This window comes from Strix aluco, chromosome 2, assembly GCF_031877795.1.
Source record: "Strix aluco isolate bStrAlu1 chromosome 2, bStrAlu1.hap1, whole genome shotgun sequence".
Taxonomy (NCBI): domain Eukaryota; kingdom Metazoa; phylum Chordata; class Aves; order Strigiformes; family Strigidae; genus Strix; species Strix aluco.
In genome coordinates, this window is record NC_133932.1 from 91,941,510 (window position 1) to 91,956,279 (window position 14,770).

A 14,770-nucleotide genomic window follows, 5' to 3' on the forward strand; every position below is an offset into this window, starting at 1 on the left:
AGATAGGACGGGATATATAATGCTAACATTTACACAGAGCCTTTAATTCTTACATCACAGTATTACACATCTCATATAGGAAAGAAAGGGACATACGAAATCCACATACCTACCCCTAAACATGAGAGGATTTAAAGCAGCTTTCTCAAGAGAAGTTTCTCTGACAGACACTTCTCGTGGTAAGGTTGTTGCATTCTGTAACTGTCAAGCTCTTCAAGATGAACAGCCATTACATACTTACAATAGTTGAGGAACCTATGCATTATGAGTACTCTGGGAAACAGTCTTCCTGACAGACAAAAGAAGTTATATAGAAGCAACTTTCATACTTTAAATCTTCTCCCACCAAATAAAAAGTTGAGCAATATCCAGGCTCTTTAGATGAAAAAAACTATAAGCTGTGTTGGGCTGTAATTAACCCATATCATCCTTATCTCAAAGGATGTTTATGTTGCATAACACTGTAAAATACGTGGGTATTCCTGCCAGACCTAAACTGGCTGACAACGATTTCTGTGTGACAGCAGCCACACTGTACCAAATTCCCAGCCTACATCAGGTAGGTAGACACACCTAAAGCATTTAAAGGTCTTAATCTGCATGTCAAAAATTTAAACCACTATGTGGAATCTAAGCAACATTATGTGCATTGGTAGATGAAAAAATTGGTAAAATTGGTGCATGTCACATCTACCTGTTTGTATGACAAGGATCTGGAGATCCAGATCTCTTCTCCATATGCTCCCCCCAGGAGCAATGTCTGTTAAACTGAGCCTGCACCAGGTTCATCCCTTTCCAGACTGCACAGTAACGCAAGAATAAAGCTAAGATGTGGCTGAGCTACAGCCACAGTAGGGATAACACTCTAAGGAGATAAAAAAACAAGACTGAGGTGAGGAAGGCTGGCATACCTTTTAAAAACAGCTGAGACACACCAATATCCTTTTTGTATATCTGAAAGTTATCGTGACATTAGAGATATCTTCTGCTGCCTTAGAGACACCCTCCTCTATCCTGTCTCCTCAGCTGATCACAGAGGAAAGAGAAAACAATCAGATGAGTCACCACTGGAAATCTGCACGGCTGGATCGCATCTAACCCATCTATGCACCAGACACAGGAAACCAAATTACTGCCAGCCTCCCGACCACGTCTGCTCAGACACTGGAAAATGCTGCTCCAACCTTACACTTTGTTACCATGACCAGTAGATTCAGTTCTTGCAAGACAGTTGCCCGCATGCAAAGACCAAATCTTATTGTCAAAATGTGCATGTTAAGTATTTTGTATTCTGACAAGATTAACTATTATACTGAGAACCAGACATGACTTAATAGCATTATTCTTCTTAATTACAGTATATCCGAATAAGTTTAGGAGAAGAACATTCACCTTTTTACTGTAATTTTCAAGGGTATACAGTTTTCACAGGGAAAGATAAAAGATTTCACTGGAAAATGGAATGCCACAAGACTTTAGTTGCCACATTACAAAACCCAAAAAGGTATATATTTTAGAAATTCTCAGCTGGGGAGGTAAGAAAGGGAAGGAGACAGAAAAGGAACCATAGGTACACACATACACACATTTTTTAGTCCGGTTTAAAAGTAGGTTTCCATGCCTCTTGGTCGATAAAGAAGATGAGATACTGATTTTACAGGTATGTAAGTGAAAATATTAAAATAAGTGTAATAACACATTCAGAAATTTAGAACAGTCTGAGGCTGTATTCCCCCAATATTTCAAATGAGCAAAATGCAAAACAAATGAAAAAAACCCCAGATCTAAAAAGCCAGTCGTTTTACAAAATTTCATGATTTAAATACTTACGAGGTAGGAAATCCACTCCAGTAAGAACGGAAAAAGTAGCTATTTACAAATAACCTTAGGTGCACATTTCTCCTCTTCCCTTTCCAAGCCTCTCTCCTCTGTCATTTCTCCACAGCACACAGCTCCCAACCCCATCCACTGACAACTGACATGCAGAACTTCCTGGAGCCTTTAACGATGCTCTCAAATGAGATTACAGCCTGTGTCTGCAAGACCTACCCCAACGTCACAGAGGGCTTTTGGATTTTATCAGATGCATGCTAGGTCATTAGTGAGGAACCCAGTCTGTGCATTTTAATGGGGATTTGCCTTTGAAAAAATTCATTGACACGTAAGACTCGTAGTTGTGAAGCAATACCATCCTGAATAATCATCAAGTTGATGTTTATTATATCAGGGGTTTTTTTCCCTCCACAGCATCAGGCAAATGTCTGTGAAAGATATCCATCTGTACCTGGAGCTCATGCCTTCATCCTCACCCCATTTTCATTCAGTCCAAATAAGAACAACTCCATGCAACCTGTTTATTGAATGGCAAGAACTCGCAACAAGGATGCCCACATGACATTTAAAAAAAAAATTATGCAAAGGTGAGACCTTTGTAGTCAGTTACGACAGTCAATGTCCCTTTGTTACAACCCCTTCCATTTGCAAAAGAACCTGCAATCAAATGTCCAGCCCATTTTTACTTGGGATTACATTTTCAGGTGCATCAAAAAGTTGCATTTTGTCAGTGGTACCATTTAGGCAAACGGAACATGGTGACACAAAGAAGAAAAGAGGTTTTTCCTAGAGTGGAAATGCAGCAATGCTTAGCTTTGTCCTCAGCTTCACCTAACCTGAAAGAGTATCCAAAGAAGCATTTCAAGGCAGTGCAACAGCTGTTGCTACAAAACCCCCCACCCCTGTAGTGTCAAACCTGGATCTTAATTTTTCTTCCTCTTTTCCACAGTCACTTTGACATCTGGCTTCATTTGCTTCCACTCTTTATCACATCATGATTTAGTGGCCGACATGGTCATTTGACTACATAGAAAGTCTCAGATCAAACTCCACGAGCTAGATTTTTCAAATTCCTTCCTGAAGGAAAAAATAATAAATAAATAACAAATAGCAGGGCCTATAAAGTACTTCCAGGAAAGAATTCGCAAATAACACTGGAGATTATATCTCTGATTAGATTGCACCCCTGAAGGGCAGGTGATGATCACTGCAGAACTGCTGGGCCGGATGGCCCAACACCTCTGAAAGACCATCTCCCAACCAACAAAACCCCAGCAAGATGCAAGGGCTGCTTCTGCCATAGTGGAAGTCAGTGTATAAGCATATCAAATACTTCCAAATGCTTTGGCCCAGAAACTCCTGGCAGAGTTTCTATTTAAAACAGCTCCAACTGTATAAACCTTATGAAATTCATCCTGAAGAAGTTAGTTATGGCTGGAAGCCAGTCTCCCTAATTCAGGTGTCTAGCTTATACCTCAACCCCAGGCACCTAGCGAACAGCTCCCGAGTCACATAAGGAAGAGAGATGGACAATGAGCAGAAGCAGGCGACTTGAGAAGCCTCCAGGGAAAGAGATGGCTTGTCTAAATTCAGGTGCCTGCTTCTCTTCATCCCATTAGCTCGGCTTCAAGCCAACAGCAAGCTGCCACCAAAAGGCCAACTCCGCCAACACCATGTCTTCCCTGGCACGAGCACTGGTGCCCATCTCACCTCCCTGAAGCCAAGCGAGTACCAAATACCACAAAACAGGCCGAGTCCCCATCATCAGATGAATGCCCTGAGCCAAATCACCGCAGGGTCAGACAAATGCCACAAATGGAGGCAGGAGAAGCACATGCTGAGCACAGAAGTTTCAATGATGACTTGCTGTGATAACCTCCTGGCACTAACACAAAACCACATCGTCATGGGACCTACCCTAGGAGCACAGTTTGGCCCAACCAACAGTTTCACTGCCTATACTAGCTGAATTGATCCCAACCTAGATATTCCTTTAAAGTTGTGTTACATGACAACAACTTTAACTTTTTTGGCCAACGCAGTAATAACTACTTCCCAAAATCAGTGTATCAGGTTTCTTTTCTAATAGTAATGACTGAAAGCTGAATCACATCCAGAAACAAAAGTTAGGACTTTCACATGAGCTTGTGCAAAAAAAATGTGCCAACACACCCAGCACTGGCAAAAAAAACCTAAAGCAAGTCTTATAATCCTCATGCCCTTCTAAGATAATCCCAGATGTTTTCTACCACAAATGCAAAACACTATTGAAATTAAGTTTCTCTATTCAGTGTAGCACAAATGAAAGTTTTACAGCTAAATATCCAACTGGAAGCTAGCACGCTGTGAGTCAGATCCGTACAGCTTTCTTTTCATTGGAAAAATAAAAATTTAGCACTATTCATAAATGCTAAATTTACAGCTGCTTGCAGAAGCTCACAGCTTGAGGAACCAAAGAACCTATTTGGAAGTAGCTTATTCACTACATTCCTTTAAAGTTAGATTTTCACTTGGATTGACCATATTCAGATATGTGAAAAACAGCAAAACCAAAACACTCCTCCTAAGGTAATTTGGATAATAAGTTAGGTGTGCCAAGCACACCTTAGACCAGCAGAAGCAGTGCGTCTGAAAGCACATGCTGTTTTGCATTAAATTGCTGAAGTTGGAAAGCCCATTTAAAAAATGATAGTTAAGAGTTTTATTAGTCTCATTAAGCAGAAAAGTTGGGGGGTTTTTTTGTTTTGTTTTAAAAAAACCCTCCTCCAGCAGTGGATAAAGGAACTTTAAAGAGGAGTGGTAGGTACAAGAAACAGCTGGAATGTATCTGGTTATTACAACACAATAAAACCCAAGTGTTTTCTAAAGCTCAGCAAGGTCACCGTCTAATGTAATACACCCAAGTGCTCATTAAAAACTTAAAAACTTGGACCAAAAAAAAAAAGTGTTTGACAAAGAAAAGGTGCTAAAAGGGAGTCCACAGTAGGGAGGGGGGAAGCATGCTAAACATGGAAATCATCACCTCACCTCCTCCCGAAATTATGGGCAGAAAAAAAATGCACGACTTCACACAACTGAAGAATGGATGAGGACACAGTTCAAAAAAACAAACAAAAAAAGAAAAAGGGGGAAAAGAACAAAAGTAACATAACTAACTGTAGTTGGTAACCACAAAATATAGAACAGAAGAAAACAAAAGTCCGGTCAGAATTGTCTGTAGATCCCCTTAAGCTGCAATGCACTTCCCCAGTATAGAAGACATAACCATTTCTATAGTCAACAAGTTAATTCTTCCTCTTAAAGTGCTTGCAGATGCTGCTTTCATGCGAAATTTTAAAACAACCCTCAAAACTACAAAGAGAAACCGTCCACAAAGGAAACTACACTGTGAACTCAGCTCAAAGCTATGCATGCCCATCGCACAGGACTGCGTGAAGGCAGACTTCGAGCATCTCTGAGAAATCCAGATATAGACTTAACTTGAAAATACATAAATCCACCTTGCAGAAACAAGGAAATACTTTTTACTCTCAAGCAGAAATTGGTCCCATTTTTCTCTCAAACACACCACCAAATACAGCACAGATACCTTTCCTGAGGTCTGGAAGGAAGGGGACAACAAAGTAACAGAGAGAATAATGTTCAGCCAGATAAAACAGTATTACTGTCACCCACTCCCTCTAAAATATTATTGCTAGCCCTGTCATATGACATTTTGCCACAGCACTTTCACAGTCTGTAGCCAGCGGAGAACATTATTTCTAGGATTTACATTCCCACAGGATTTACTTAGCAGCATGTATATTTATGTATCAATTCATATTTATATATTAATTGGATACACTTAGATTTACTCCATGCAAGGGATCACTGCCAAGAATCTACACACAATAATGAAATACTGATGCATGCACCTAAAGGAGGGTTAAATACATCCCTTATGTAGACGTGAGCCAGGACTCTGGCAGTCGCACTGTAAGAAGTTCTCCAGAAACCAGCCCACCCAGGTTTTATGACTTGACAGAATTACCCAGTATTAGACATGGTTTAGGCAACACAATATATAGATTTTGCCTTTTCATTCACATATTTTCCATTCTGACACCATCCAGGACATTGACTAGTTCTCTACACACTGTCTGAGAATATGTTACCCAGAACTAAGAAAAACCTTTTCAGAGTGATTAGTTCACCTGAAATAAAGGTACCTACAAGAAGAGGATTTGAATGGTAAAATGAGTCTTCTATCTCTACAGTTATTCCTCCCATCTGCCATACCAGACCGTATGCATTAGATTCATGCTTGGGGGAAAAACAAAACAAAATAATCACTGAGGTAAGATCTCTATGCAAATACAGGGAAAACATCGCTGCTAGATCTCTTGCTGCATTTGCAGAAGCCATAAAAATATACAGTAGAAATGCAGACTTCGAACAGTTTCAACAAATAGAAACATTTGGTGACCACATGTCAGAGACCATTCACTGGATTTGATTGCTGTACTGTTGGTCCAAACCAAAAGAGTTCAGTAAGTAGACCTGGCTCTGAAGTTTTATCTTTAAGCCGACTCTTTCTACCAAGCTACTCTGCAAATCTGCTTTTTTAATCTTCTGAGCAGGCAAGGGGCTTGGAGGGTGCATGTCTGTGTGAGTATACATACACATTTGTTTTTTTCCCAGAAAAAGACAAAAACAAAAGCCCCCAAATAATTTTCCAACATCCCAAATGTAACAGATACTTCTAAAATCACACAGGAAGATAGTTATGGACTTCAAAAAGCACACTGTAATGCAATAATAAATGAAGTTGTTAGCACACACAACAGCATTCAGATAAATTAGGCTATTTCACTACCTATTTAACGGCCATGGCAGATAGGAGAAGCAGAGGTATCTTTAGTTGCCATCCAGACATGCTGAGCTCTCTTCCTCTAACGCTGCCTATCAAAAATGACAAAAACCTTATCTTGCTACAGAACTCCTAATGGTGAAACACCTCTCTCCATCAACACTGGGCAGTGTTAGCACGAGAAAGGACTTTTGTTCCACTGCAGTGTTCCTGCATGAGGGACAGTCGCAGGACTACAGGGTCCTGCTTGTGACCGAGACTGAGACTCTCGATGACAGTATCAGATGAAATTAGTAGCTTTCAGAACATCTGACTTTAACAACTCTACATCAGTTATTAGGGGAGGAAATTCAGCTCCCAAGAGGCCCTGTAATAGCTTGTGATATTAAGAGTTACTTGGCCCAACACCTATTTTCCACTTCAGTGGATCTGTTCAAGGTTGCTCCATGTGCTTTCCTACAGCTCTGCTGCTTCACTCCAACAATTCATTCAGGCACACGCTCACTGCCCACTCTCCCTCACACGGGATCTGTACATTTGACTACTTTGGGGGGAAAAAAAAAAATAAATAATCAGGCATTATTTGCCTCAGGGCACTCTAACTAAAGATTTACAGACTTCGTGGGTCAGGTTTCAAGTTGCTTTAGCAAACAATTTCAAACCACAGACATCTACCTGAAGATTAGGGTTCATTTACGACACAGAACGGGAATCAGAAGCTGAGACATTTTACAAGAAAACAGCACTCTCTTCTTTCCTCTTGAACTCTTAGAGGGGCATCACCCCTAAAATGGTCAAGGGTGTTGTGGGGGAGAGGGACCATGTCTCCTCTGTGTTCACAAGGCTAAACTTTGTGGTGCACTGCAGAGAGGAAGAGGCAGACTGCCCTCCCACATCTTGAGGCAGGAAAACAGACTCGGCAGTCTGGGATATTTAATAGCTGGGGGAAGAATGCTTTGGTTTGGAGGAACAGCTTTTGGCTTGCTTAAGTTATAATATGGAACAGAACGCAGTAAAACAATTTTAACCCAGCTATTTCTAGCTTTGGCAAACACAGCTCTACCTCAGAGAAACTATTTCTAAGTTGTGGTGTTTCAGTGTTTTATTCTGGTCTCAGCACACACCACCTGCCCAGCTGAGGTGCTAAGTAAAGGCTGAGCTGCACATGAGTTTGACCAGCACCAGTTGTTACAGGCAGAGCTCAGGAGACTCCAAAAGTCCCAGATGCAAGAACCCACCACCACTAACCAGTGCTGCGTTCTGGATAAAGGGACACCTGAGGAGAGCTTTAGTTTTGCACAGAAAATGATTACTCTTTCCCCAAAAGACGTAGTGTTCTTGACATCCAGCTCTCCAAAGTGACTAACAGCCTCCAGCTAGAGTAACTGATACCAAGACAAGCAACATTATCTCCCCTCCCAGTTCACCACAGCACACAAAACACAAGAGGTTGGGGACTACACTTGAAGAGGTCTTTGCTCGGTAAAAGCATTTGCATGGTAATGCCTTGTCTGCATTATCATAAACTACGCCTCAACACGAATCTGAATTAAAGAACAAAGTCTTTCATTAACTAACAACAGATATCAGATGCAAATTTTTGTTGTTCTTACTCTTAACCAAGTTGTTGGGTTTTCTGGGTTTGGGTTGGGTTTTTTTTTGTGTAGAACTAAGATCAAATGTTTGAGCTCCCACCAGCCAGTGGATGCCGTAAAACACGGAGACTCCAGCTGGGAACAGGCAGAAGAGGGACCTGACCAGGACACAATTTTCTCTCCCCAAAAGCTTCAAGAACAGATGGGGTGACAATTTTGCATGTTTTGGGGTGGGTTTTTTTTCCCCAAGATCTGACAAATACAGCTGCTCATTCCTATTACAAAAAGCCCTCAGCTTCAAGGTTTAAGCTCAGGCCTTCTGAGGGGTTGTTTTTTTAAGTCTCAAGAGTCCAAACAGCTCTGTATTGAAATACAGAAATATGTTAACACAGATTTCATTAGCAAGGGGAAATAGTAACAGTTTACAAAGAGATTTTTGCTTGTTCTTTTAAATATATAGTAGTTGGTGTTTGTATGCTTTCATCTTCCTCTAATGTTAGGGGGAAGCTGGCTCACAAAACCTTACCAAAACATAAGAACTTCAAGTTCATAAATATTTGGAAATCTGCCTCATCTTCAAAACTAACTGATTAATCATTACGAGTCACCAAATTTCACTCTCAATCATGTACACACTACTGCGTGTAGTAGTACCTTGGGACATCTCATTACTCTAAAAATATCTTTACTCTTCTCATACAAGAATGGAAATGGTTCGTTTTGGCTTTTTAATCCATCTGGATTTGAACAGTAGAGAAATACAACATTTTTAGTTACTCGATTTACAATAAAACATTTCTCCAAGGGGTAAGTTTAAAAGTTACTTTAAAATGAGAAAGCTCTCACGTATCAGAAACAAAGTATAACCACACAAAGTAGATGGGGAAGGGTGGAAGCTGAACATACGTTTTTCCACTACACAAACAGTGCACGCTTTACACTTATATTGCTTTGCTAGTGCTCCCATGTGCTACTGACAGGCAAAGAGTGAACCTTTTGTAGGAATGGTACAACCAGCCAGTATCAAATGAAAACTCATAACAATTAAAACAAATCCCCAAACCCTTAAAAGCGGGTTTTCAAAGACGACATTACATCACCTTAATGAAACTATTTAAAGTAAGCTTTGCCAATTTAAAGAAAGCAATGCAAGAAAGAAATGTATACGCGAGAGAGGAATGCTTTAATTACCTAAACTCACAGCTAGCTCTTACAAAACTGACACTTGGGGAAGCCAGGACTGCTTTAATTACCTACATTTACAGACGGAACTTAGAAAACTGGCACTTGTGGAAGTCATTTGCGATACCCTTGCCTACAGTGCTCTCAGTTCAAAATGCTCAATAGATTTTTAAGCACTAGATGTCATCGTTTTACAGAGGAAACAAAGAAGCCTGGACTTGGGTCTTGACAAGCTTACAAAGATGGGGGGTAAAAAGTAACCAACACTCTTCTTTGAATATTTACTCCTTTGAAAGTTACGGGGATAGCATTTCTGACAACAGAAGTTTCATCAGAAGTTTCAACAGTGAATGGGTGCAAAGAAATGTTTGATATGTTAAAATACATATAAACCAGCACGCTAAAGCTCCTCTTTAAAAGCACAATGACCCTAAGTGAGGCTGTTCAGTATTTCTAACGTTTCCCAAAACACCTTCCACACCATCGGCCCCACTCACCCAGCCGCACGCTACCCGACACACGTTCACGCTCAGGTACACCTACGAGCAACCTCTTTCCCCTTGCATTAGCATATACTGCAGCAGTGTGATTTTGTGTTAACGATACAGTAACACAGGTATTCACATCAAGCACCGTGTGCAGTCAGACACTCATGTTTAAAAATAGGAGAGAAGAAAATGACTCTAATTTCAGGTTACTCTCTGTCCTGAACTCTTTTGAGACAGGAAGAAGAGTGCCTTTAATTCTGACTGTCTCAGAGCAAGCGCTAGAGAAGTAATTTACGAGATGGCAATAAATTATAAACCTTAATGACAGGAGGGTAGCCATGCCAGCCTTTAATTTGGATTTTGGGGAGGGGGGCGTTGGCGATACTGCAAAGACAGACAGATCACTGCAAACTTTCACGATACCCTCTAAGCACAGCATCTCGCAGCTACTGACAAAGACACCAAGTTTGGGAGCCGCGTCCCTGGAGCTCCTGCCCGGCGACGGGGCAGCCCCACGGCAGCGCTCTCCCGCCTGGGCCGGGCGGGGGGTGCACAGAGACCCCGGACTCGCGCGGGGAACTGGGTCGGCCCGACCTCCCCGGGGAGGGGGGGGGCTGTGACAAGGGGGTGGGAGACACGAAAAAAAAGACCAAGAGACGCCTTACCTCTACCCATCGCTGGGCTTCGGCGAACGCCGCCTGGCAGTCGCACTCCGCGTCCTCTCTCCCCTCCATGGCCGGCGGAGCGAGCGGAGCCGGGGGTGGGGTGGGGGGGGGGGGGGGTGCGGCGGCGAGCGGCCGGTCCTGCGGCGGGGTGGGGGCGCGGGGAGCAGCCGCTGTCATTCAGCTGCCGCCTTTTAACGCTCCCCTCGCCGTCTCCTCCCCCTGCACCTCCTCCCCGCGGAGCTCCCCCTCCCGGGAGCTCCCTGGCGCTCAGCGACCGCAAGGACGAGAAGGAGCCGCCGGCTGTAGGGCAGCGCCGCGCCCCCCCGGAGGCAGCCGGACGCTCGGGAGGGGCCGCGCCCCCCCGCAGAGGCGGCGGCTCCCTCCCGCCGGGCCGCGGCGCCCCTCGCCCTCCCTCCCGCCCGCGGGAGGCCGCCCCCGTCGGCTGCCGCCCCGGCGCATACCAGGAATAGCTGGGCACAATCGTACCTTTCAGGGCCGGCCACCTCCGCCCCGGCCCCCGCCACCTGCCGCTGCCCTGCGGGCCGCCGCCTCCCTCCGGCGGGGCAGCCCCGGGCCCGCTCCCGCTTCCCATCGGGGCTTCCCTTGCGGCCATCCACGGCGCCGGCGGGCCGGGGGAAATGACTCCACGCTCCTGTGCAGCCTCGTCCCGCGTGGGGACGAAGGTAGGAGCCTTTTCCACTGCTCTGGAAGACCCGGGGGACCCACGCTTTGTTTTGAACTCTTTTCACACAAAACGACGGAAGCAGAGGTGCGGGGGGCAGAGCTGGAGCCGCACAGCTCAGCCGCCTCGCCTCCCTCCTGCCCTCAACACCGTTTGTCTCAGTTCTGGTTTTGCTCACAGTACCCCCACTAGTGCCCATTGCTTTATTTCACTCGTGTCTCTGCCCCCGACGCACTGCAACAGAATCCTGGTGACTTCCCTCTCCGCAGGCTATCCTGGGCCCTGTCTCAGTAAGGCCACTCTTAGCTCGACGCCGTGCTGGGCTCTGGCCCCTATGGTAACCACAAACATTGGGTGAGTTGGGATTATGCTACACCAAGCAAAGCTTCTTCCACCCTGACCTCAGCACTCGAACTGGAGCTGGGAGGGAGCAGGGGTGCTGACAAAACACAGCAAAACCCTTTCTTCCAGTACAGGAGTGGACACGTGCTAAGCAGATAAGTTAATGAAATACCAGGAAAAAGAGCCCTTTTCTGGAATATTCATGCATAGCATTAGGGTTTGGGTTTTTTTAAAGTACATGATTTCATTTTAACAGTGTATTTAAGATGATCTTTTTCTACTTGTAATATTTTTATTTCCATATCTCCTCTGTAAGCAAAAGGGAATTGCTGCACACATCTTTTACTTATATGGCTGATGGCAGAACATACATAATTTTGTAAGGATTACTGAGAAAAGATAACAAGATTTGTGCTACACACAAGTTAGCTTCTCCTAAGATCTTTACTTGTTTCTCCTCTGTAAACAACCTTGTGAGAATTGGAAAGGAGATTTGCAGAGATCAACATACCAAGAAGCTATTAGTCATGAGTTTCTGCAGTATGTGGAAATTAGTGGTACTGGTGGTACCCACAGGAAGGAAAACCCTGTGACTCTGGCTGAAGTAAGTTCCACAGGAGACATTTGACATTTATTAAAGTAACAAATGCATAGAAATGATGTAGTTAGCTCCTCACAGTGGTATGATTTGAGACATCTATGCTATAGAGCCAGTGATGAATGAAACCATAATCACAGCTCTAATTTTGAAAATTACTCCTACTCCTTTTTCCTGCTCCAAGCTAGATCAGCCACAGGACCAAATACAAATGAAGAATCTGCATTTTTCTCAAGTGGGAAGCCTGAGCACCAGAAAATAACCCTCTCATCTCAGTATTTAATATTTATGACTGCAAAGGCTAAAAAAAAGTCTAAATAAGGCATGCATGTGCGCTGCTGCTGGCTGACATCAGTTTGTGTGAGCTGTCATTACTGAACATTTTTCTGGAGAACTACTGCAGTCTTTCCCAGATTCTTAAGGTCTGCCTTTTTACTTTGTATAAAAATATGATGTTTGTCCCTAAGTAGGAGAAAGTAACTATCAATACTACAAACATTTATTTGAGAATAAAGTTCTATGAAACAGGTTTCAAAAGAGGTCATGTTTAAAAAACAGTTTTCCAAGTTCTCACTTATTTCTGGTTGTTTTATTTTACTTCTATGAATCAAGTGTTTAATGTTTTAGATCAATTAATTCAAGTACTTTGAGTAATCAAGTAATTGATCAAGACTTCATTTTAGTAAGCTGCAGGGACCACAGCAGCTTTCAAGTCAAAGTTACTCACTAAGTAAAAAAAGTTCCAACATGCAAATTTCTTCCTCAAGGTGAATTTTAAATCAACTGTCACAGATAATTTATGTACGTAAGCCTGAACTACAAAAATAGTTTAATATTCCCTTGTGCTAACAAGGTAAGTCACTAGACTCCTAGATCAGAAAAAGATGACATATACCAGATATGACTGCTAATTGTTGGTGTCAAAAGTAGCAAACATAATATTGTTCTACTTGGCAAAAATAAACCCTTTCAATATGCGTGCTCCTAGGGATAAGTCAAGCAACAGTTTACGTCATATTCTTTTCATAGAGAGTTCTACAAATATTTGATACGATAATATTTTCTACCAAGGCAGGCTTCTTCCCTTAAGGAAAGACCATATTTATTTTCTAAATGAGCTTTTAAGTGTGTTTATATTCTAAAACTTACATTTCAGTGACAGAAAACACTTCTTTCTCCTTCTTTCCTTAACTGAATCATGCAGCCATGATGGAAAGGAAAGGGCATTGCACTGGTTATTAAATTCTTACAGTTTCTCAACAAAACGCTTGTTAATAACATGTGAAAACTTATACCAATATACTTAAAAGAGCTTGAACAATCCTGAGTGCTTAATAGCATGCCAGCTCCACTCAGCTAAAACTAATATAAGTGCTGAGCATGCATCATCTCTTCACTCCTACATGCACCATTTCCATAATATGATGTGTATGGCCGGCCTGGACTGCAGGAGCTGAAGAGGGATTTCCTGGCAGTCACTAGCACTGCGTGCCTGTGGCCAAACCATGCTCCATACAAAGGTGGCGAGGCTCTGGCAGGGCTGCACAAGTTAGGAAACACAGTGTTATTTTCCCACAGAGCCTGAGCTAGTAAGCCCAACTGTACAGGTAAGGAACGTCTGCATGGGCATCACAGAGCCAAAAGCGCCATGTGGTCTTGCAGGGCTTATCAGGGCCAAGCATCCGTACCTCACTCCTTGTAACCAAGTTATACAGGTTCTGTCAATGCCAAACATATTGCAGCATCTTTTAGATCCCTTTACTTTCTGCATTCCTCAAGATGGTCACCAAAGCCTGCGCCAAAGCGCAGTCTCACAAGCACTGGAAAGCCATTACACTGTAGATGTTAGGTGAGGTAGTATTTCTACAGTGCAGTCTTTCAAAATTTCCATCTAGCAAGGGTCCGTGCAGTGAGCAGATCCAGTTCAGCGTAAAAACTGGTGCATTGCTCTTCCTTTGCCATCTCAAACTTTTGAGAACCTTTCCAAAAGCGATGTTCACTGAAAAGTACCATCTTCTATATTAATAAACCAGAAATTAACACTGAAAGTAAAACAAAATAGAAGGAAAACTTACTCTCCAGGACAACTGACTTGAAGACTGTGTAAAAAAAGCTGAGCAAAACTATCATATTGCCAAAAGAATTCTTATAAATAAGTTTTTTACTTAAGATTCAAGATGTATTTTCCCAGTGTGATCATGATAATCCCACTCCAAGTTTACTATTGCAGCCCTGACTGCCTTTGTCATTAATTCACTTAATCAGTCCTCATACTCAATTAAAGCTCCAGATCTGAAGTGATTTTGCAATAAATAATTGCACCAAGCCCCTCCATTTATTTCCTAAACCCACTGAAATCTTCTGAACACTGAAGAGCATATATGAAGTGAATATTTCCCTGAAGCAGACAACTAATGTAGCTAGTTTAGCAGCTTTGAACTGCACTTCCTCCCTTTCCTCACCCTCCTCCCTACCCTAAAAGCACCTTATCTATATTATCTATGGCTCACTTTAAATGTAATCCTTTATGCTAAAG

The 14,770-nt window shown here is 42.7% G+C and overlaps 1 protein-coding gene across 8 annotated transcripts in view; it reads right to left on the reverse strand.

The window, feature by feature from the left end:
* LMO7 (LIM domain 7) overlaps positions 1–10,695 on the reverse strand; it is a 132,938-nt gene extending 122,243 nt beyond the window's left edge. For 4 of the 8 annotated variants that reach the window (XM_074815512.1, XM_074815516.1, XM_074815513.1 and 1 more), the window contains exon 1: positions 10,613–10,692. In XM_074815512.1, the coding sequence (XP_074671613.1) occupies positions 10,613–10,681 (69 nt within the window). In that variant the 5' untranslated portion in view covers positions 10,682–10,692. Of the gene's footprint in view, positions 1–10,612 lie in introns of all 8 variants that reach the window. The other 4 variants (XM_074815514.1, XM_074815510.1, XM_074815511.1 and 1 more) reach the window with 2 other exon arrangements.
* Between the last annotated feature and the right edge of the window lie 4,075 nt (positions 10,696–14,770).